The 23,773-nt window shown below is 40.3% G+C and overlaps 2 protein-coding genes across 6 annotated transcripts in view; both read left to right on the top strand.

Moving 5' to 3' along the window:
* Window positions 1-764: 764 nt before the first annotated feature.
* LOC116850681 lies at window positions 765-5,190 on the top strand. Of its 5 annotated transcripts, none has more exons than XM_032829272.1 (2): window positions 765-3,781; window positions 4,378-5,190. In XM_032829272.1, exons 1-2 carry the CDS (start codon window positions 969-971, stop codon window positions 4,406-4,408), a joined length of 2,844 nt encoding a protein of 947 aa, XP_032685163.1. In that variant the 5' UTR covers window positions 765-968; the 3' UTR covers window positions 4,409-5,190. The 5 variants fall into 5 exon arrangements, with proteins under 5 accessions (XP_032685163.1, XP_032685171.1, XP_032685187.1 ...); XM_032829280.1 differs by having other exon boundaries at window positions 766-3,503; window positions 3,691-5,189; XM_032829296.1 differs by having other exon boundaries at window positions 773-1,145; window positions 3,691-5,187.
* A 136-nt stretch (window positions 5,191-5,326) lies between these two features.
* LOC116850676 (uncharacterized protein DDB_G0283697-like) overlaps window positions 5,327-23,773 on the top strand; it is a 46,080-nt gene continuing 27,633 nt past the window's right edge. Inside the window, exon 1 of the mRNA XM_032829258.1 lies at window positions 5,327-8,169. Coding sequence (XP_032685149.1) covers window positions 8,016-8,169 — 154 coding nt within the window. The 5' untranslated portion in view covers window positions 5,327-8,015. The remainder of the gene's footprint in view (window positions 8,170-23,773) is intronic.

The following is a 23,773-nucleotide window of genomic DNA, read 5'->3' as shown; positions in this document are numbered from 1 at the left end:
TCCAACGGCTATCGTCTAGTAGTGTGCACACAGTGTGTGTTTCCGAACGCAGCATATAAGTTTCCACCGAGGATTCGGATCAGGTCAGAGTCAGGTTGAGGTGAGCGTTCTTAAGTTGGCCACACACACTTTTCGTAACAGTAATGCAGGATTCACACCGCGTCAATATCCGACGTACGACGTCCGATAATAGGAGAACAGCTTTCTAATAGAGGAATCAATTCTCCGTTAGAAAGCTATTCTTTTATTGGATATCGGACGTTGTACGTCGGACATCGGACGCGGTGTGAATCCTGCATAAGACGTAATGTAAGAATTGACCAATTACGATCGAGTATTCATAAACATAGCGACCTTACGTTTCGACGATTCTCAACATTTCGGAATGCAGCCCTATGAGCATGTTCTCTCTTATCCCGCAACACACAAAGAGGTAGCGCGCGTTCCAGGCAATATATATTTTAGTAGTCGTAATCCGTTAACTTATGCCGGAACCATAAAAATTGACGAATTAGTCGAATTATAGAAGAATAATCGACTGTGATTGGTCAATTTTTTACGGTTCCGACATAAGTTAACGGATTACGGCCATCATAAACCATTCTTTATAGTATGTTTGACTGGCTCTAAGTTAACCCACTCTGGGTTATTCAATCTACGTTTATTGGTCGAACAATTACTTATAAGCTTTATGATTGGCTAGTAGAGACTTATGACGTCATTAATCGCTCTCGGAGCGATTAACCCAGGGCCAGTCAAACACGTTTTAGTCATACAGGCTACGTTCCGAAATTCACTGCCAGTACTAAAAATCTATAATTTATGTTACGTATACTATAGAATTTCAGCACTAACAGTGAATTTCGGAACGCAGTTACAGTCATCGCCTTGCGATTCTTGCAGTTTGGTTAGAGTGCCCTGGTTTATAAACACAGAGAGGTGAGTACATCTAAATTAATATTCAAAGCATGGATGCTAACGATATTAAGCCAGCTGTTAGTAAAGGAAAGGTTAAGAAACATCATTCAACATCACGGTTAGATAAAAATGCTTTTAAAAAAATGTTAATCCCTTACTTTACACTAAATAAAAATTTATATATTCAGCGCAATGTGCCTATTACATCGACTACGCACAATGAAAAAGTAAGTTTAATATATCCACACACACATACGTCTAATATACATGAAAATAAAGTAATTTTACTTGAACATTCACAATCAACTACACATACAGACAAAACAAATTCAGTTGAACACCCAGAGTCAAATAAACATGCAAAAAAAATAATTTTACTTGGACCTACACAATTGACTACAGAAAAAGCAAATTCACTTAAACATCCACAGTCAAATACACATGAAAGAAAAGTAATTTTACTTGGACCTTTACAATCCACTCCACATAAGGAGGAAGCAATTTTGGCTGAACAATCACAGCCAACTACATACACAGTAAAAGCAAATTTAGTTGAACATCCACAGTCAAATACACATGAAAGAAAAACGACTTTACTTGGATATTCACAATCGACTACACATAAGGAGGAAGCAACTTTGGTTGAACAATCACAGCCAACTGCACACACAGGAAAAGCAAATTCAGTTGAACATTCACAGTCAAATACACATGAAAGAAAAATAATTTTACTTGGACCTTTACAATCCACTCCACATAAGGAGGAAGCAACTTTGATTGAACAATCACAGCCAACTCCACACATAGTAAAAGCAAATTCAATTGAACATCCACAATCAAATACACATGAAAGAAAAATAATTTTACTTGGACCTTTACAATCTGCTCCATATAAGGAGGAAGCAACTTTGGTTGAACAATCACAGTCAACTACACACACAGTAAAAGCGAATTCAGTCGAACATCCACAGTCAAATACACATGAAAGAAAAATGATTTTACTTGAACATTCACAATCGCCTACACATAAGAAGGAAGCAACTTTGGTTGAACAATCACAGTCAACTAAGCAGACAGAAAAAGCAAATTTAGTTGAACATCCAGAGTTAAATACACATGAAAAAAAAATACTCTTACTTGAACATTTACAGTCAACTGTAGATAAAGAAATAACAAATTCAGTTCTCTCTCACAGTGAACATCCACAGTCAAGTACACATGGAAAACAAATAATTTTACTTAAACATCCACAGTTAACTACACATACAGAAAAAGCAAATTCAATTGAACATGCAGAGTCAAATACACATGAAAGACAAATAATTTTGCTTGGACCTTTACAATCAAATCCACATAAGGAGGAAGCAACTTTGGTTAAACAATCACAGTCAACTACATATACAGAAACAACAAATTCAGTTGAACATCCAGAGTCAAATAAACATGAAAGAAAGCTAATTTTACTTAAAAAGTTATTGTCAGTTACACCTAAGGAAGGAACAACTTTGGTTGAACAATCACAGTCAACTACACATATAGAAAAAGCAAATTCTGTTGAACATCCAGAATCAAATATACATAAAAGAAAAATAATTTTACTTGGACCTTTACAGTCAAATCCAGATAAGGAAAAAGCAACTTTGGTTGAACAACCACACTTAACTCTACATACAGAAAAAGCAATTCATCCAAAGTCAAATACACATGAAAGGAAAATAATTTTATTTGGACATTTACCATCGACTATAGTTAAGGAGAAAACAACTTTAGTTGAACAATCACAGTCAACTACACATACAGAAAAAGCAAATTCAGTTAAATATCCAAAGTCGGATATACGTAAAAAAAAAGCGATTTTACTTGAGCATTTACCGTCGACTTCAGTTGGAAAGAAAACAAATTTGGTTGCACAATCACAGTCAACTACATATACAGAAACAGTAAATTCTGTTAAACATCCAAAATCAAATACACATGAAACAAAAATGACTTCACAATCGACTTTAATTAAGGAGGAAGTAATTTTGGTTGATGAATCACTGCCAACTACACGACGAGTAGATTTAATTGAACATTCACAGTTGGTTGCATCTACAGAAAAAAACAATTCTCGAAACTTGGCAAAAGAAAATATAAACTTCTTTTCACATGAAAACAAAGTTAAACAAGCTGAGATAAAAATATCTGCATTTTTGGTTCAACATAATATACCGTTTCATAGCTTGAAGCGTTTGATACCGATAATAAAAGAAATTGGCCGAGATCCGAATGTTTTAGCACATCTCTCACTCGAGCAAAATATATGTACAAGTAATAAACAGGTGATCGAGGAGGGCGAAGTTGACGAAATGATTAAAAAATTGCGAATCTGTAAATTCTCAATGTTAATAGACGAGGCTACTGATAATTCTAAGCAAGTCATGTGCGTTTTAGTACAGTATATTTCACCACAAGATAAAAAAATTGTGAGGCAAATGTTAAAATTGATAAGTATAGAGCTAGCAGATCCTGCAAACACATTTTACAGAGAGTTGAAAAATTTTTTTGAAAGAAAGAAAATTCCTTTGCAAAATATAGTTGCAGTGGTAAGTGATCATGCATCGATGACGACTGGATGTAGTTCCCTTATATCGCATTTGAAATTGGAAATACCGAAACTTCTCACGCTAAATTGTATTGGCTGTTCAACCACGATTATAGTCAATAATGCATACGCGCATATACCACAGGCGTGCGAACATTTTATTAAAGAAATTGTGTCTTATATTTCAGATAATATAGAGCAATCTACGTGTTTAAGTGAATTTAATGATGTTTTCAATACGGAGACGAAAATGATGTTAGAATCGTCAGACACGAAATGGTTAGTCTTACACAAATGTATTATCAAGTTAATTGACAATTGGGATATTTTAAAAAAATACTTTATTTCTGCAGCAGCAGAAAGTAAATCTGAATCCACAGTGACTGTTTCAAAACTATTCAATGATGATTCAATAAATAAAACAATAAAAGCGTATCTGCTATTTCTAAAATATTCATTACATTTTTTCAACAATTTAAATGACTTTTATCAATCCCACCGATTTTTGAGTCATATTCTACTTGAAAGTAGTCAACAATTGATTTGCGAAGTAGCTTCAAATTTTATGGTGTCAAAAGCTTTAGAGGATATTGTAAATATAAATTTAAGTAATCACAAGAATATACTAAATGTAAATAATATATATGTGGGGCCAGAATGTAATTCATTCTTAAGGACATTATCTCCAAAACGTGCGCGAGAGATTAGAATACAATGTCGCGATTTTTATGCAGCTGCAGTTTGCAAAATGTTGGAATGTTTACCGTACAAAGATACAATGTTCGAGCAATTAATGTTTCTACAACCTAAAATTGCACTTTATTATGAAGGTAGAAAAAAAATTAGAGATTTAACGTATATTGCAATGTGTATAGGGCATCCCGATATTACAAAATTGTCATATGAATGGAGAATTCTGCCAACAGTATATAACGACACAGAAAAAGAAGAATTAGCGGCTCTAGAAGTAGATGAAATGTGGAAACGAATATTAGAGTATGAAGACTTCAATGGGGATAAAACGTTTCCAAATCTCGAATTATTAGTCGAATCAGTATTTACTTTTCCACACTCGAATTCCGAAATCAAACATATTATTTCAACGGTCACAAGTATAAAATGTGAAGAAGATGATATACAAGATAGTACAAGATATGATGAGGTACAAGATAGTACAATACATGATGAGGTACAAGACAGTACAAGACATGATGAAGTACAAGACAATACAAGATATGAGGTACAAGACAGTATAAAATATGATGAGATACAGGACAGTACAAGACATGATAAAATACAAGACAATACAAGACATGATGTGATACAATACGTTTTTATTAAAGAAGATCCCTCTGAGTAAAGAAATATTTTCTTTTATACTAAGGAAAACAATCTTTAAGAAATAAAAGATATTTATTTCGATGGATACTAATATCATGTGTTTACTTCCCTGACAGCACCGGACGTGGCGAGCACGTCGCTACGACGTAATAACGTAAACGTAATAACATGCTTGTAACTTTCTTGCTGTTTTTGCCGCGAAATCACGTCACCTTCAAACGACTGTGCACGTCTGCACGTCTATGCAGACAGAGTTATATTAACATAACAATTTTCAAATAACAAGATATATATATATATATCTTGTTATTTATATATATATATATATATATATATATATATATATATACACACACACACACACACACACACACACACACACACACACACACACACACACACACACACACACACAATAACTTTCACTTGAAAAACGAAGAGTTTAAGAAGATATATATATCTTCTTAAACTCTTCGTTTTTCAAGTGAAAGTTATTGTTTATGCTATCTAAGTAAAAGAATTTCGATTCAAGGAGACATGTTATTAATATCCACTAAATTAATATTTTTTATTTTTTAGATATTTTTTTGCTATGCTATATAATATATTTCACATAGTCTATACTACATGAAATGGCCTTATTTGAAAAATTTTATATTTTAAAGATTATTTTTTAGCGCCTCTTTTACTGTTTCTGTGGTCAAATCACTTTTATTGTTATAAAACCTTGGTATATGAAGAATATAAGCAACAAGATTTTAGTAATATCCAAATCCGTTAGTCAGTCACAGTCAAGAGTAGCAATAAATGATCTCATTTTCAAATTAGTTATTTTCTTATTTACGATTGACTGATTTTTTATTGCTTACGTTTTTCTATATGCCATCCGTTTTATATGATCCATTTACGATCAACATTATTGTATTGCAATTATTGGGCGCGTTCAGCGGAAAAAGCGCGTTCAGCGGAAAAAGCGCTCAGTGAGCAATCAGCGATTATTGGTTCTTACTGTTAGATCCCTAAATCTAAATCAATTACATTGACGAATTACTCAACTGTTGTGCAACTGTTGAGTTCGCTGAACGCACCCATTATCGACAGTTGATAACGCACTTTGCATTCAAGAGATAAATGAGCCGCGAAGTTAGAGATGGCGCATTAATCTTCATCCTTCGATATCTTTCTTTTTATATTTTTTTTTACGTACAATTAAAAGATACCTTTTCAAACAGAAAACGACTTTTTGTTAACGACGATATATTTCATTGTACTCGATATTTCGTGACGTTTGCAAAGTGTCTAATAGACTTTGCAGAATTTTTCCGCCTCCTGTTTATAAAGCGGCACACTGATTGGCTATCGCGTAGTCTTTTGTCACGCGACAGGCATTGCCACGTTTTATGTGCAAGAGCTATAAAATAATTATCTGAGGGAGAGCTACTCCAGGAAATCGCGTTGACTTTTACACTCAATTTTGATTAATGAACAATTAACCACCAGAATTGATTATATATGAGAAAGAAATTTTATTATTAACCCTTAAGCACTGACAGGAGTCTGATAAACTCCTGATGAAATAAAAAAACCTATTGCTGTTTCACTCCTGTTTAAGCGTGTACACATCGCGTCCATCTTTGGCCCGTAAAATACGAAGTGGCGACAAGGAAAGACATTTCGCGCACTTTCTCAAGTAATTATTAAACTTCGAAATATTCTTGTAGATCTGTGATGTCAGTGCTTCTTGTGATTCTTGATGTCAGTGCTTAAGAGTCAAAAGACAAGGAAGAAAATGTCCTTTTTTTTATAAACAGTACCCAAATTACCATTTTTCTCAGACAAGTGTTACCCGATCTACTTTACTAATACATATAGAGAACTGTTACTCTTTCGATTATCAATATATTACACGACTTACAATTAGCAATTCTATCAGTCAATTGGTTTTTAAATATCAGTTGGTTTGATAAAAAATTTGAGTCAAAATTGCACTTCGAGGTGACGTGCTCGCGTATACCGATAAGGCGAAATTACAGACGAAAATGTGCCGCAGTCTCTATTGGCCTTCTTCTATTGGTTATCTTTTTCGCCGGGGCCCCCCTCCCCACCCGACCACCCACATAGATCCGATCCTGAACTCGAGAGAACATCAACAATCTCTCCCCTCTCCGACCCTGCCACCCCCTAGCGGAGCCAGAAGCACCTGTTGCTCGTCTACCTGTTTTACTCGCGCGGCGGCTCTGCTCGTCAGTAACAGTCAGAACGTCGTGCGGGTGGTGTTACGGCGAGCGGAGAGCGCACAGCAGCAGGCTGTTTTCCGAGTCGTCGTGAAAACCCGTGGCGAGCGAGCGTGCGTACGGATTCGTACGTGATTTCTGTGCGTTCCGACCGGTGGAGGAGCGCGTCGCCGGGCGAAGCGAACGAGAGCACACGAGGAGAATCTCGTCATCGCGAAGCTCACATTCGTGCCCGTCGACGTCGTCGGCTCATCACCATTCCGTTTCTCGTGGCGAATAACGCGAGAAACGCCGATCGGCGTCGTACGCGTGGATTCTCGTTGCGCGCGACGCACTTGACGCGAAGCGCGCGCGCGTGCGCCAGTGCCGCGCCGTTCGTTTGAAGGCGACGTGATTTCGCGGCAAAAACAGCAACAACCGCGGCAGCAATCGACGGCGGCGAGTGTTTCTTGTTGAGTTCGCGTCGATCTGCTGAGATCGCCCGTCGACGTCGTCGACTGCTGGATATCAAAACGAGGAAGAAACGGCTAGAGGCGTGAAGAGGGACGCGCGAGGCAAACGCACGGTATACACGGTGAACCGGCGAGCGTGTCGTCACATTGCGTTTCATCTGGCTAAAGTTTCGTTCAGGCGCAAAACTATGCGGCCGAATTGACGACACGGCGAAGAAGAGAAAAGGAGGAGAAGAAAGAGAGAGAGAGAGAGAGAGAGAGAGAGAGAGAGAGAGAGAGAAAGAGACCGAGTGTGTGAGTGAGTGAGTGTGTACGCGCGCGTGTGCATGTATATGAAAGAAGGAGAGCGAGAGAGCGAGAGAGAGAGAAAGGCGAAAGAGAGAGGTAGAGCGAAAGCGAGTCGCAGAGGCAAGTCGCGGCAAGAACGCCGACGACCGGTCGAAGCAGCGCGAGAATATGCGAGAGAGGCGAGCCTAAGCGCGAACCATGGAGGACGCAGCAGCAACGGCAACAACAGCAGCGCAGGACGCCTGCTTCGGAGCGGGCAGCGTGGCCGGGGCCGTGATCGGGACCTTTCTGACGACGCTCGTTCTGCTCGCGGTCGCGGCGCTTCTCTACAGGCAGTGGCGCAGGCACAAGGGTGAGTCTTGTTTAACCTCTTGTTGTATCGCGAAAAGGTCTGCTCGGGTCGAGTGGAAAGAATCGAGTCGAAAGACCTCAGCGTTGCGCATGGCGAGCTGGCCATGTGCCCCGATTCTCTGAAGGGATCTTTTGGGCGAGATTTTCTCACGTCTTTACACACAAACAAATGAAAGAAAATGTCTCGAAAGAAAATGTTGCTCGGGGTATAAGGGTGGTTAGAATCGACAGGCGGAAGTACGCTCGTTCTTCGTCTCTTTCGACTCGAAAGAATTGCGAAATCGCGAGCTAATTTCGTTACTCCGTCGAGAAATAAAAATGAGAGAGAATACGCTTTCTGCGACGCGATGAGTGTCATTTCGAACGTTAATTGATATTGACTTTAGACGTCTCCGTTGATTTTTACACATTATAAAGTGAAAAGAAACGAGTCGAGTTAAACGAATTCAATTTTACGATTGTATATGGCGAACTAACTGCACAATTTTTACATTCATTTAACTTCTCGCTTGTGTGAAAAGAAAAAGGCATTTTAAACGTCTATATCGTACATATAAGTTTTCAGTTTCGTTTTACAGTTGAGCAGATTTTAATTTTTTTCACAGTTGACTAAAGACTCGTCGAACTCGTTCTTATTCAGTCTAACTTGATTACAACGTTTGTGCAACGAAAATTTCGCAAATCCCGAATCGATTGTTTTCATCTCATTTTTTTCAGTGTGCGTATTTCTTGTTGATGTGTGTTTAACAAATACTCTTATTAAATCGCGAACGTCTATGCGAATAAAACGAAATATTTACGCGGAATAACATCGCGGTAAAGCTACACTGTTCGACTTCAGCTGTAAGATTCGTTTAAGACCTGAACTTGTGCCTATACGTAAAATCCGGCACCTGTCGTTACGTTCTGGGAAAGGAATTGAAAGTGATTTTATAAGCCCTGACACTTTCCACGCGAATTAGCGGCGCAACGAGTCGTGCCATGCGAGTTTCCGCGCAAATTTGCACTTTCATCGATTAATTTGAACGATCGTTTCAGTCGCTTATTTCTCATCCTCTTAATCAGATTCAGAGATTTTCTTCCCGGGAAAAATCATCATGATGGAAAATGTCGTGAAAAATAATAAAATAAGAGACTCGCCCCTGATCTTTCTTTGCTGAAAAATTGAAAACATCTCGAAGATGTCATTACGTCGCGGAGCCGCAGTTTTACCGTGCGGGGAATCTTAAGTCGAGAAAACGTCGGACATGAATAACGCGGTCGCAACGAATTCCTTGCCGTAATTCGCGAATAGCGGAAATAAAAAAAGAAAAATTTCTCTCCTGTCGCAAGTAACAGAGACCATACAAGAGAAGGAAAGGATCGCGGTGTCTCGTTAGTGTCGCGTTCTTGCAGCGGTCAGTGACAATCGTACGCGTTTTTGCCGAGATTTTTGCATAGCCGCGGCCACGCACGTACGATTCGGTCGGTGAAAGTAATTCAACACGTCGACTGGCATAGCAAACACCGGTATCTGCACCGCGATATTTGATTCTGATGAAATACCGATGTTACACACGCGCCGCGCATTATATTAATTCCACGTGTCTTCACGTGTTTTCGTTCGCGATCGTCACGTTTCGTTCTCCCTGATCGCAAGCGAGCTCGCGATAACGTCACCTGCAAAGTGCTCTGCACAGTCGCAAATTGAGAAGTGAAAAACCTCCAAACGAAAAGAAAAAAACTGTTCTTTCTTATCTACAAAATAACTCGTGTATATTTACTATAAATATAGTCCTTTTAACCACAGATTCTCGCTCGTGTAGCACCTTCTCGTGAGACGAGAATTAAATTCTTCCAAAAAAATTCCAGGATATCTCTTTGTTCACACAAACAAACAGTTCATATACATTCTTATGCGGTAGAGAGAAAAGCAAAAGTAGAATATATCGATAGTACTTCCTAAATTTCTTGGAGCAAAATCTCATTTGAGAAGTAGAGTGACCACCGAATCAATTGAATTCGAATGATTTTTCACTCATATAGAGTGAATTCTCTACTCTGAATCGTCGAGTGAATATCTTCATTCCGGCTTGAGAGATGTGATGCTATCATCTCTATCGTCACAGAAACATATTCACTCTAATTGAGACATGCACTCATATGAAGTCACTTCAAGCTTATATATAAGGACTGATCTCTTTCAATAATTATTTAAACTTAGATCTAACTTTGCTTAGTCACATCAAATACACATTGTTAAAACAGAGTTTGTAAACTTAGATCTCAGTTGACTCAGAATTATTAAAGGATTGTTCCTCAGTGAAATATTCACTGACTTAGGATTTCTAAGATACCTTTTTTTTAATATATCTGCCATTAATCAATAATATATACCATAATAGAACCATAATTAGGAGCTTTCCTCCGTTCCGTTGTGGTTTTGGATATTTTCTCGCCTACTTCTGATTGAATTCTGGCGCTTCCGGCGTTTTTGAGAGCCGCGCGTTCGCAGACCGAGGTTTCCCCGACGACGGTTTATTCTCCCCGAGACTAAACTCCCGTGGCTGAGGGGGACCTCGCAAAGGCGGCGGGAAATAAAGTGGCTTGCTCGCGGCGGAAGTACGCGCCGTTGTAATCGCGCCCGTTGTAACAGCCGGAGAGTCGTGTGTGAGACGTCGGTTTCCCGGCGAATTCCTTCGCACGAAAGGGTAACGCGGGTCGCGCGAGTGTTCGCGAATCGCGACGAGATTTACGTATTTACCTCGGGAGAAACGCGGAAGCGACGCGACCACCGCGTCTCGTGCCGTCCTACCTGTTTTCGTTCATCCTCGTCAGTGACGCTCGATATATTCGTTACCGTCGAATGAGCAAACGGGCGATGGAATGTCGGTTGCATACCGCTCTGCTCTGAACCAGACAAGCACTTGAAATAGTCGCATAGTGGTCGTCGATACGTTTCACGGAGGAAAATCGATTTTTTTAATATCTTATTAATATCTATACAGTCTTAAAAATATGTGAGAAAAGAATTTCATTGCGAAATTTGTAAAGTTGTTGAAGTTCACAGCGGATAATGTAACCACGTGTACGGTAAGCGGGTGGACGGGAGTCGGACTTGTGCTAGAAAAATGACGTGGCTTTGCAAACTGTAGTGTAGGAGATAACGCACTCAACTAAAAGCCATGTACGAGTGCGACGTAGAGTACTATTTTTTACAAGATTAAAAGACAGCGTCTTTTGTAAGATTAAAAATAGTTGAAATTACTATTTATGTGATTGCAACAACATTCAACGATAGTGCTAAGATTTATTTAAGAATATTTAATATAATAAATATATCTTCTGCAGAGAAACATACGATTTGCGTGAGCGGAGGAACAATAGCCGCTTAATGCATGCTCGAACTAAGGCTCTCAAGAAAACCAGGCGAAAAGAGGCGCCAGAATTCAATGTAGGCGAGAGAAAATATCCAAAAAAACAATGGGAGACGAAGGAATGTTCTAATTATAGCTCTGGTATATATTACTGATTAATATATTAAAGAAATATATTAAAGAAAATTATCTTCGAAAATTTTTGTCGTAAAACTTTGAACGCGTTTTCCTTGAAACAATGCAAAACATTGAGCATTATTTCGTCATGGTTTACACGTTAACTTAGCCATTTTTTTTTTGCTTGGGCACTCAATTGCATTTTCTATATTATTTTATATCGTATTTTATGTCGAGATCTAAAGTCTCGGGGCAAAATCAGGTTGGGAAACGCTGATGAGGATAATTTCAGAAAATAATACGTCATTCAATCAACGATTCCATCGATATATGATGGATTTATCCACTCGAGTAGTGAAATGCGCGCTCTATTATCGGATAAGAGTCGGCGGTGCGTTCTAGTGAGACTTCTAATCCTCTCGTGTCGCGACTTATCATTCAAATGAGTATTAGTGGTCTTTTAAAGCGTACGCTCGCAGCGCGCTGTTAGAAATCACGCGCTCCTTTGCGTCAAGTCGTCTGTTCATATTTCACAATTTTTAACTTTACTCTTAATTCACGTTTACCCTTAATATACGCCAACATGCCTCACGTGCATACGCATCGAAAGCGGCGTTAAGTATGCGATCTTTGACTTCGCGTACACGCATACTCATTATCTCGTCCGTTGGAGGACCAATTTGTTGTGAGCACGCGGTAGTTAACAAAGAAAGAGACAACTCCATTTCGTAATAGGAAACTTCCACACACGCTTTGCGTGCATTCACGAAACTTCGGATCTCTTTATATTATATCATCCTGTGCATTCATTAAGAAAAAAAATAAGGATATATTATAATATATACGTTGAGAGAAAGAAAGTACTTTACAAATAAGAAATATTTATTCAGCGGATATTAATAATACCTACTTAAACCTAAATTCTTTTATTTAACCTTAGAACCCTAAACATATTTGACATGGGTATATTCATACATCAGAATCCTATGAGAATCAGAAAGGCAAACATGGATAAAATTTACTCAGACTAATTTCCCAAACGTTACCAATTCTTTAAAAAATATGTTTCGTTTTTACACTATAATTTTTTTCAACTTTATTGAATCGTAAAAATATTAACAAATTCACATCCCTCGATATTTTCCATACCAATAAAAAAAAAAAGCTATATTTTAATCATTCTTATGGAAATTATGAGTAGATGAAAACGTGCTGAATGAAATTTACACATATTTAAAATTCACGTAACTTTTTAATGTTTAGATTTCTAGTGTTATAAATAAAATAAAAAATTACTTTTGTGAAAAGTTTCAAGAGAAGTTTAAAAAAAATATATATATTTTCTTATTTGAAAAATATTTCGTATTAATATAAGTAAAGGTGTTATTATAATATCCAACGAATAAATATTTGTTATTTCCTGAATACTTTTTCTCTCAGTGCAATGGATGAAATCTGAAGCCTTTTTTTGTCGATGAGTTTACGTCACTTCTACCCGGCGCAATTGTTCATCCGCGAGACTGATTTGTTTGGTCGTACGAACTCGTGCGACGTCACGAAAGGGACGCTCACGTTCGCATAAGTAATTCACACCGCGATGCAAGTTGTAAATGTCACTGCGCGCACCACGGCACAGCATCATCGTCGCAAATAAGGCCCCGCGCGTCGAGCCACCTCTGATCCTTCCTGACGCGACGTTCGTACTTACACCCGAAGGCCGCGCGTGAGCACTCTCCAAGATTCTTTCAATTCGCTTGATTCGAGTCCGCGCGAACGGAGAGAATCATTTCCTACTCGGTGATTATGCGAAATGTCGGGACGGTTCGACGTGTTGTGCCGACGCGTCTCGCCGTCTCCAATTCTGCGGAACAGTCTTTCCCGAGACGGATGGTACTTCCCCGCTGCTATCTCGAAGATCACAAGACGCGAATTAAAGATCTCGGCAAAAGTTGTTTCTAAGTAATTAATGGTCGCACAGGACCATTAATTACTTAGAAACAATTATCCCATCGTCACACTGACAGACGTTGTCGAAGAAAAAATGACGCGATTCGAGCGTTTCTCCATTGCAAGTAAATCAATGCCGCAGGAAAATCATATACTCTTTTATAAAATAATGTTTTTTTTTTTTTGTAAAATTATTATATTTAAGAAGTAATTCTTATAGAACTTTTTGTAATAAATAAAATTCGATGTAAAACTTTTTTGTTAAAAATCGTGTTTGCTCTTCTATGTGGGTGTAATTTTTTTTATTAAATTATTGTATCTCGAGATTAATTCTCTTTACTCCACCAGATAAAAATGTTGGCAACTTTTTCTTTAGATAAGCACAATATAATTTTCTACAAGTGAAACAGACGAGTCTGCGAGTCGTGTATATATTGTGGAAAAAGTGTTCGTTATTTGCGACTGTAAGGTAAAAGTACAATGCCCGAATGCGTGTCCAATCCTGGGCATTCTTATTGTTTTGGTCCTTAAACACGAACATGTAAACTTTCAGCATAAAACATACGTATGTACATATTAAATGTTGAAGATTGAAATATTCGTATTTCAAAGCAAAGCAATAAGAATGTCCAGACTTAGGTATGCTCGGGAATTGGCACTCTTACCTGATTCGCATGGCGAAATAATAATCGTGAAGTGAAATTGACACGCGTCGAGGAGCGGAGGACGTCGCGGATAACATCGCGCCGAATGAAGTATCAGGCACATTCCCGAAGATCCAGGCGATTTGTTTCAATTTAAAACGCAAACTCGGCTCTTCGCCGAGCAGGCTGAGATACGTCGACCTTCCTTCGGGCGGTTTAGCCCGAAAAAGAGAAGGCAGAGGCCGATCGAGCGGCTTTATATACCGGTTTTCGAGCGAAAACGTGGATCATCGTGGTCTCGACCGTCCGTCCGCTCGGCTATAGGTCGAGAAAGGCTGATCTCTCTCAGGGGCGCCGTTAATGGGTAGCATTGTGTGTACGCGACGGACACGCGCTCGCGCGATACGCGTATCAGTCCACGAAAGTACGGTACGCGCGATACGTATGTACGCGACTCGTGGCCGATAGACAAGCCCGCAAAACCGACGAAGGCCTTTAGAAAGTGCGGCTTCAGGGCTCCCGTCCGGGTCGTTGAGTCTGATACCACCGCAGGCACGCCGTACCCGCGTACGGTGTGCGCCACGTGTGCGTGTGGTATGCGTACGTGTGGCGGGCGTGCGTGCGTGCATGCGTGCGTGCGTGCGTACGTGCATGCGTGCGTGCTTGCGTGAGCGAGCGGCTTGCTGCACATGCATGTATCGCTTACACGCGCGCGCGATCCTGGCGCGCGTCGCATCGCATTTTAAGACCGTATCACACCGCGGGATACTTTCGCGATATCCTTCAACCTGTCGCGTGTTCTACCTACGCGAATAAAGATACGTTCGCGGAGAAGCTGCAGCACTTGTCGCGTCCTGATGAAAATTCATGCGCGATCGTTCTTATAATTCGCCCTCCGTGCGTACAGATTATACTGTTTGAAAAAGGATGCTGTGCTGAGGTGCTTTTGCAATTGCACTTGGCGAGCTTGTCGATATGCGACTGTGAAGACAATCGCGTCGCAGGAGGACAGAGCTCATTGAACCGTGCGAGAATTTCCTCCACTGTCCTCTTTTCTGTCTTCAACGAGGCGAGTGCTAGGACTCGTCTCAATTGCGTAACGCAACCGGTGTAATCAAAGTCGGTGAAGAGGTTCCAGCGCGTTTCTCCTCGATTACATGTTGGAACAGATGAAAATTTGCAAGGACGACCACGCAATTTTCGCGTTCACGCACTGAAGCCCGTGCTAATAGTCGTTGTTTAAAATTTGCTCACATCAGACACTCGAATTTGAGTTCAGAACTGGATGTGTGTGTGTGTGTGTGTGTGGAAGCTTTTCAGTTGAATCACAATTACAGATATAAAATGTCAGATATATCATACAATTATATTCATATTTCAGTTGAATTGTACGATACATGTGACATTGCATTTGTAATCGCGATACAACTAAAAAAAAGCTCGCATATAACTCTAAGTTTTATATCAATAGTCGTTGACTGGAAACTTGCCTTAAGAGATATTTGGATCTGAATTTAAAATTAGACGTGAGTTTTTTCAGTTGAATCGTAACTACAAATATATTACGCAGTATCGTGTGATTCAAATGCCAAACTCTGACATAATTTGAATTTCAGATCCGAGTATCTCGCATGAGACGAATTTCAAGTAAGCATTATTAGTACGAGACTGTTAGTAATTAAAATCTGAATGTCTCACTTGAGACGAGTTTCAACTGAGATGCTCAGATCTGAGTTCAGAGTCAGACGAGATTTTCCAGTTGAATCGCGAATACAGATATAACGTCGCGTCGTACGATTCAACTAAGGGATTTGGATCTAACTCTGAATAAGAATCTGAGTGTCTCACGTGACATAAGGTTTGACAAGTGACAGTTATTAATACGAGCCTTAAAACTCATTCAATTGAGGAGCGTTTTAACTCTTTCGTTGCCTGTCACGCGTGCCACCGGATTAACTCTCAGCTTGTCATCTCGAACTTTCATCCTACACACTTCCGTCACACTTCTATCGGCTCCTTTCGACCGTCACCAGCGTGACATGGCCTTTACTCCTTTCGCGCGCGCGCAATGGCACCCGTAATCTCCGCACGCATACGCGTGCTCGCGGGAATACTCGATTCCAGCCAACGTACGCGCGGTGGTTCGCCCCGCGTAGTCGCGTATCGCGTTTAACCGGCCCGGACTCTTGCGGTAATAAATTACTTTCACGAAGCCATTCCGACGCGGTGTCGCGAGAATCGAATCGCACGACCCGGACGACGACGCCTCCAATGCATGCACGGGAGAGACCGGGATTAGATACCCTATATTTTAAAATTCCGAAATTACTCAACTAATTGTTGCGACTGACTGATCTATCCCAAACATCACAGATCTTCGTAGGACATCCTAAAGACGTCCTGAAGACGGCCCCAGGACATTCCCTGGAGATCTTGTTTGGGTATAGACACGATTGAAGCAACCTTCTTCTATGTATTAATGCTTGCCACGACCATGTTAATCGTATATTTTGTTTTATAATAACCAAAATACGAACATGCGGCAACGTGGCCATCTTGTTCTGATATCAGGTTCAGTCGCCCAGGTAAGAAGACCACGTATAAAATGTATTTGTGGTAATGGAATTAACGGTTTCCGGGCGATTTGCACGTAATGACACCGTTTGTGTTTGTAAATCAACAATAAGAACAATCGCTATTAACTGATTCTTTCAATGAGATTTTACTGGTTGCAATGCTATACTTACTACTGAACCATCAGTTGTAAGAAATAGCACATTTCAGTGGAGAATACACCGACTGTACCTCAGAGAGAATTAACGTACAAATCTAAATATGCAAGAAATGAGGCGAAGCGAGAGATACTATCTAAGTCTCCAGGAAATTTCACTCGAAAAGTAGAGTGACAGAGCCGAGTCGCACGAATTCGAATGATTTGTCATTCATGCATAGTCTCTGCTCTAATTTGTCGAGTGAACATTGTCACTCGGTATTGAGAAGTGAATCTGATGTGTTCCACTGTCAGAGGGACAAATTCACTTCGATCGATCGAAACGTTCATTCGTATGAGCTCCACTCGTGAGAATCCATTCTAAACTTGAGTGAAGCATTCGCTCTTAACCCCTTCGAGAAAACGTAATCTATTAAATGAAATCTCTTGACTCACAAGCAAGGATTTTTGAAAAAGCAGAAAGAGAGAGGAAGAGAGTAAAGCGAGCGGATTCCTTAAATATTATTTCTACATGATATAAAATTCCGAGTAGCAATATTTTCAGTAGTTTCTCGGAGAGCGAAATCTCGCTCGCTCTAAAATCAAACTGGCTCGTAACATCAGTCGTCAGGATCAAAATGGACACCCGGTATGTGCGCAACGAAGCACTGCGCAACGGACGCGAACGTAAAACGCTATATTGGATGCTACCTGCTCGCCGCATCGCGTTGGGCTTATACGTAATGGTTATCCTCTGTTTGCCGTCATGTGTGTAGAAGAGCGTATCGATCCTGCCGGATGTTTTGAGACACCTAATATGACACGACGAGCCGGGCATTTCCATAAGAGAAAAAAGATAGAGAGAGTAAAAGACGCGCGAGAATAAACGATAAAGAATCACATATGAATAATCAAGCGCTTCGAAGTGAAAGCGAGTCCAAGAGTGTCGGCAAGTAAAAAATATGATTGATGATGAGAAAGGAGCTGAAAAGTCGGATGTAAAAATAGCATTGTTCGTATCGAAATGGAGTTGAAATCGATTGGAAAGATATGATTCGACGCTCTCTCTTCCAACGATATCCACGGCAGTTTTGCCGCAAGATTTTGGGGCTTTACTTGACAGTTTGCTTCAAGGTTTCCCAAGATACACTCCCAAGGTACACGATAGACGTTGCTATGTATACGCGTGCGATGTATGTGCACGCGATAGCCTCCATTTGGAATTTTCCCGAGAAAAAAATGATCTCTGGGAGCTTCAGGATACGTCAGTCGTATTATTCACGGTCGGACATACTAATGAGTTTTCCGCGTAGTATCCAATTATGCGATGCGATAACACTTTGGTAATTTAGGAGCCGTAAGAAACAGAACCAGACTCGCGTGACGGTGGAACGACGCATTTTTGGTCGCGTCGTCGAAGATTTTTTCGCCAGCACGTATTTCCGCCCGATAGCCGGACGGAAGACCTTCTTCGTTCTTTTCTACGCGAGACTAATCGCGTCAAGATTGGTGTAATGAGAACGCTGCTCGCGAGACCGGCAAAGCTGACAATAAACGCATCGAAGTACCGAGCGAGAGGTGGTACAGAGGTGGCAGGAGTTACGTCGGTGATCGTTGTGGGCAAACGATTATAGTCTCTTAAAGTGAATTAATGAAACATTGAAAACAATGAACATACACTGATTTGCAGTTATAAATATAGTACTGAAACTGCTCAGTGCAGTTATAATTATAAGTGATATCAGTGACTATTCACTGATTCACTTTGAGAGAGTAGTTGTGACTGTGAGAAACGCGAGATATTGTTTCGATCGACGATTAATCGCGACCTTAAGACCGAGAAAACCTTATACGTCGCGCGAATACACACACCGCGATTCCCGAGGCGAAAGAAGTTGAATCATCATTCTAAAGCCACTTTACTTCCAAATTTGTTTCATTCGAAAAAGCTATGGAAACGCTTGAAAAATACATAATTTCGTTTTTTTTTCATGATATTTGATGAACTGGACAAAATTTTGCATCAACCAAGTGCGATCTTGTCTGTTCATGTGTATAATCGTTAATCTGAATCTCTCAAAGTAAAATTCCACTCAAAGAACAGAGCGACGAATCATTCAAGCGATCTTTCAGTCATGTAAAGTAAATTCTCTACTCTGGATTAGTTGAGTGAATATTTACACTCGGAATTGAAGAGTGGGTGCGATATATTCCACTGTCACAGATGAACAACTTCACTCTGATCGAATGAAACATTTCCTCGTGTGGCGTCAGCATCCACTCTGAGGCTTGAGTGAAACATTCACTCTCGCAATTTCGAGTGGAAGTATTCTCATTATTACTCCAAGTGAAAATACTACTACTTTTCACTCGTTTTGATGGTATAAGGCACTCTGTACAATATAAAAATGAGGACACCTGGTGGAGTCATATTGCCTGCTTTATTCTTAAGAACTTTTATTTATAAGTGGGTCTTACAAGTGACTTGCAAGAACCTTTATTTTGCAAGTGAGTCCCAATCTGACCCAATAGACTACATTTTCTCGAAAGGGTCGAGTCCTCCCTTCGTTTCTGCGCGATGCGATATGAGATGGAAGAGAAAGCGTGCGATCAACGGTAACGAAAGGAGGTATCCGCGAAATTCGTCGCTCACAGTAAAAGGATCGCATTTGAATCTGGGACGGAGTCTCGTATGAGAATTGGCTTGCGGGTTTCCCACACCTTATACACGCGCAGCTCGGCCTGAGTGCTTCGCTGGAGAAGTCTCGACTACGCGTCGGGTAAATGGGATTAATAGCTTGCTGGCGAGTTACGCTCATTGCCTACATTGGCGCGATAAAGAGCGCGTCGCGATTAAAAGGAGCGCATTCCCATCGCTCTCGTGTGTAGTGCTAACTATGGTTGTTTGATTTCATAAGAGAGCCTCGTGATCGATAATACAACATATCAATCATCGATAAGAAAGCTTATAAATTATCAAGCGAGATTATTAGAACGTAGATTCAAAGTAGATGCGGACGTTCGATCTGCGAAATCCTCAATTTTGCTCTACCTTGCCTTTCTATATATTTCTCTTATTATTTACTCTTTCTCGTCGTATTTGCTTTAATATATGCTCGCGAGCATTCGCCAGTTATTGGAGCAGAAGCACGATTCAGCAGCACGCTTTTGCGATTACGTATCGTCGAACTAATCTTCACTTAAATTAACGGCGATAATTAACCGTCGGGATTTTTCGCTTTGCGGACAAGCCGGACACAGATCGCAAGAGGATCGCCGGTGCGAGCTATTTCGCCGTCCTTTCATCGATATATGTGCTTCCAAGAGGAGGAGGAGGAGGAGGAGGACGTCCTTTGTAATGTCAGAATTACTCCATTAAAACGGCTACTACGAACACGAAGTGACGCAGTTCCGTGAATCACGACGTATTATGCCCGTAATCAGATCACGCATACGAGGACGCCCGGTATTGTCCCACCTTTATTCACAAACGGAAGCATTGTGTGATGCACACACAAAAAAAAAGAACAGAGAAAGAGGAGCAGGCCGGGCTCACTCGACGGGATTTTCGCTTTCCATTAGATATAGGAGCGCGCGCCCATCCGAGCGTCTCAACTGGAGCGGCAAAGTTTCGATTAAAGTGGTAATAGCGCCTTCCTGTTTGAGAGATAAAGTGGAATACTCCGACATTGACACGCTTTCGGCCACGAGATCCTATGAGGCCTTCACGAGAGAGGCGCGTCTCGTTGCGTCGCACGCGGCGTAAACGAGAATTTCTTTCTGCGCGTGAAAAGATCCGCGAACGCTTGCGAATTTAACGTCATTGTCGCGGCGACGTCATTGTCAGTCAACGACTTTTTTCGAGCCAAACTGTACATGCTAATTCCGGTAACTGGGTCAGTAGCAACAGTTTTGTTTTAATTGAAAATAGAAAAGAAAATTGGCACAGGGCGGAAATTCTGCACTGTTTAATCTATCCTCCTGCGACACGATTCTCTTCGAAGGCGCATTGATCCGCTTTGCAAAGTGCAATTGCACCTGCTTCCTACGAACAAAATCACATGATCTTGTGAGACAAATCGATCTATCATTCTATATTTAAAAAAATATAAGGTGAAGTCGTCGGAAATTCTCTTAAATTCCTCTATAAAAGATAAAAACTCTTCTATACTTGGCAACTACAGAAGAGAAAATGTCTAAAAAAAAAACAGAAAAAAATGTTTAGTCGATGAATACTGATAACATATCTGCCTATACTAATGTACATGTTTTTACATTGAAAAAGAATTTCTTTCGAATGAGAAGATATGTACATTTTCCTAAAACACCGCGTTATTCATGAAAACGACGATTTTATATTCAAATAGAAAAATTTCAGCTTAAGCAAATATGTGTAGTACTCATCAAATAAATATTTTTCAGATATCTTCCCTATGTATAACCGAATGTGAGCGCACTTAAGCTTGATAATAACCAGCCAATTCACGTTTGAAGAATTTGAAGGAAAATTAATTTACGATCTTCTTTCTTTTCGTCTGTCCCTCGATGCAATCTATCTGAACCTCAGCGAGACATGTGTGTGTGTGTGTGTGTGTGTGCATGTGTGTGCAACGAAAGGGACGATATACGAGGGAAGGAGAGAAGTGGGGGATCGTTGAGGCAATGCACCGTATAAGCGCTCGGTGGAAAATTGCATTGTACGCGGTTCCATTGAACCGCGAGGAGGTAAGCGGAGCAAACTCTCGCGGAATCCGGGCGCAGAATGCAGGACCTCGCGTTAAAAGAGCGGCGGGCTCTTTATCTCCCGGTATAAAGCGAGATATCGGCAAACGGGTTTCGCGACTCCGCGGAGTTCGGCCAACGCGTGCAGAGCCGCCTCCTTCCATCCTCCCTTCCTCTCTGCCGGCCGAGTGCCCCTTTACAACGGGTGTCCCATGAAATGGGACATTTCATTTCTTAAAAAAAATGAAACGATCGTACAGAAAAACCTGTGCCTACCGCTAGAGATGTGCGAACTATTCGCATCGAATCAAGTGAAATTCGATTCGATTCAAATTCGAATCTCTGATTCGAATCCGAATAATTTCGAATCGAAAAGATTCGAGTGCGTATCGCGCACATTAGTATTAACGAAGTACTATTAAAGACATCCAGCCTTACGGGAATTAGTATGACTTGAAAAGTTTGCTATACATTAAGATTTTCTTCAAAAATATTAAAAGATAATGGCTTCTAGATTCTTACCGACTGTCGGATCGATATGTGTGATCGCAACTTTCAGCTGGAACTGAAATATATATTTCTTACCTTAAAATGAATTGATATCATATGATTAATGTTATCTCTCTCATACTGAAGTTACTGTTTTTATGTTGAATTCAATGATTATGTTAATTAAAAATTCTTTCAACAATTTGATTCGATTCAATTCGCGTGAAATTTCATCGATTTGATTCGACTCGAATTCGAAATTAAATTAATTAATTAATTCTGAGACTCGATTCGATTCGACATAAAAAATCTTTGATTTGCACATCTCTACCTGCCGTTTCGTTTAGTGTATATTCTGCTATGAATTTAAAGCAAAAAAAAATGCTAAAACTGAATAGCAACGTGAAAACGTCAATATACATTAATTGAAAGATATCTGCCAAGCTTGAAATTTTCACCGTGCTTTCTCGTGAATACGTTGACGCGTGACACATGTAATAAATTTGTGTGGAAAGTCTCGCGAAAACGGAATAGAGAACTACGATAGGATCGCTCTTGCAATAATAAGAAACGCCGTGTGTGTAAGAGCTGCGAACTCGTGTCTAAAGTGGGGCAATACGAAGGCTAGCAATTGCAGACGACACGGTAAAAAGATAAAACCGGCGGCCGACAATCTGCCGTCATTCGGCACGCATCTCTTACGCAATAATGGTAAGCGCGTTCCTCTTAGTGCGCTCACGCTCGTCTATCGGTGAAATCTACATTGCGCGCGAAGACGCGAAAAGATCCTCGTGTTGCAGAGCTCGTTTATTCTGTCCCGACTGAGAAATAGTCGTTCACACGGGGAAATGTTTTCATCGCACGATTGGAGAGATAAGAATTTCGCACAGAGATTACAATTCCTTAATTCTCGTTGTGAAAAGAGAATTCTAGTACAAACACCGACTAAACGTCAATGTTAGATCATAAGTGCCTTGAATTTTACTCAATGAAAGAGACAAAAGATCCTACTATGCGTCCTGACGCAAGTTTGCCTGATTTGTTACGCAATTTGACGCGATTGAATAATTTTTCTTCTGCTTGCATTCTTTTCTTCACTAGAAGGCCGCTAGAAATTCGCGCTATCGCGCGTCATTGATCGCTAGATTCTTCTCAAGCGATTTCGCATCGTCATCTTTCGCGCGACGACTTCTGTCATTGACGCTCGGTGCAATTTATGTCTACATATTGCCATGCACTACGTAATGTGACGCTTTGTAAGCGTGCAAATTGTACCATTGCGCGCTGTCTCATGGTGTTAACCCTTCTAGTTCCGGATCCAGTCCTCGACATCCAGCATTCCCGTGACATTCACTGTCGTCCATGTCGGTTGCACTTCACCTTTTTCACTTCGCTACACTCGCGAGCGCGAAAATATTTTGTTTGATGTTTGATGATCAGACGGAAAATGTTAAATTCTAATCTGACAGTTCTCGATCACGTAATTTTCAACCGACAAGTCGCGCTCAAGAGAAAGAGAGAGCATCTTATTTATTCATTACTCTCTCTCTCTCTCTCTCTCTTTCTCTCTCTCTCTCTATATATATATATATATATATATATATATATATATATATATAT

The sequence above is a fragment of the Odontomachus brunneus genome, unplaced genomic scaffold, assembly GCF_010583005.1.
Source record: "Odontomachus brunneus isolate Ranch 3 - 2012 unplaced genomic scaffold, Obru_v1 Obru_scaffold_005, whole genome shotgun sequence".
In the NCBI taxonomy this organism is placed as follows: domain Eukaryota; kingdom Metazoa; phylum Arthropoda; class Insecta; order Hymenoptera; family Formicidae; genus Odontomachus; species Odontomachus brunneus.
The sequence above is the reverse complement of the archived record's forward strand: the minus strand, read 5'-3'. Positions and strand labels throughout refer to the sequence as shown.

Coding starts and splice junctions, on each gene's coding strand:
- LOC116850681 (XM_032829272.1), top strand. CDS start 969: ATGGATGCTAACGATATTAAGCCAGCTGTTAGTAAAGGAAAGGTTAAG. Junction 3,782..4,377: donor GAATCGTCAGACACGAAATG/GTTAGTCTTACA, acceptor CAATGTGTATAG/GGCATCCCGATATTACAAAA.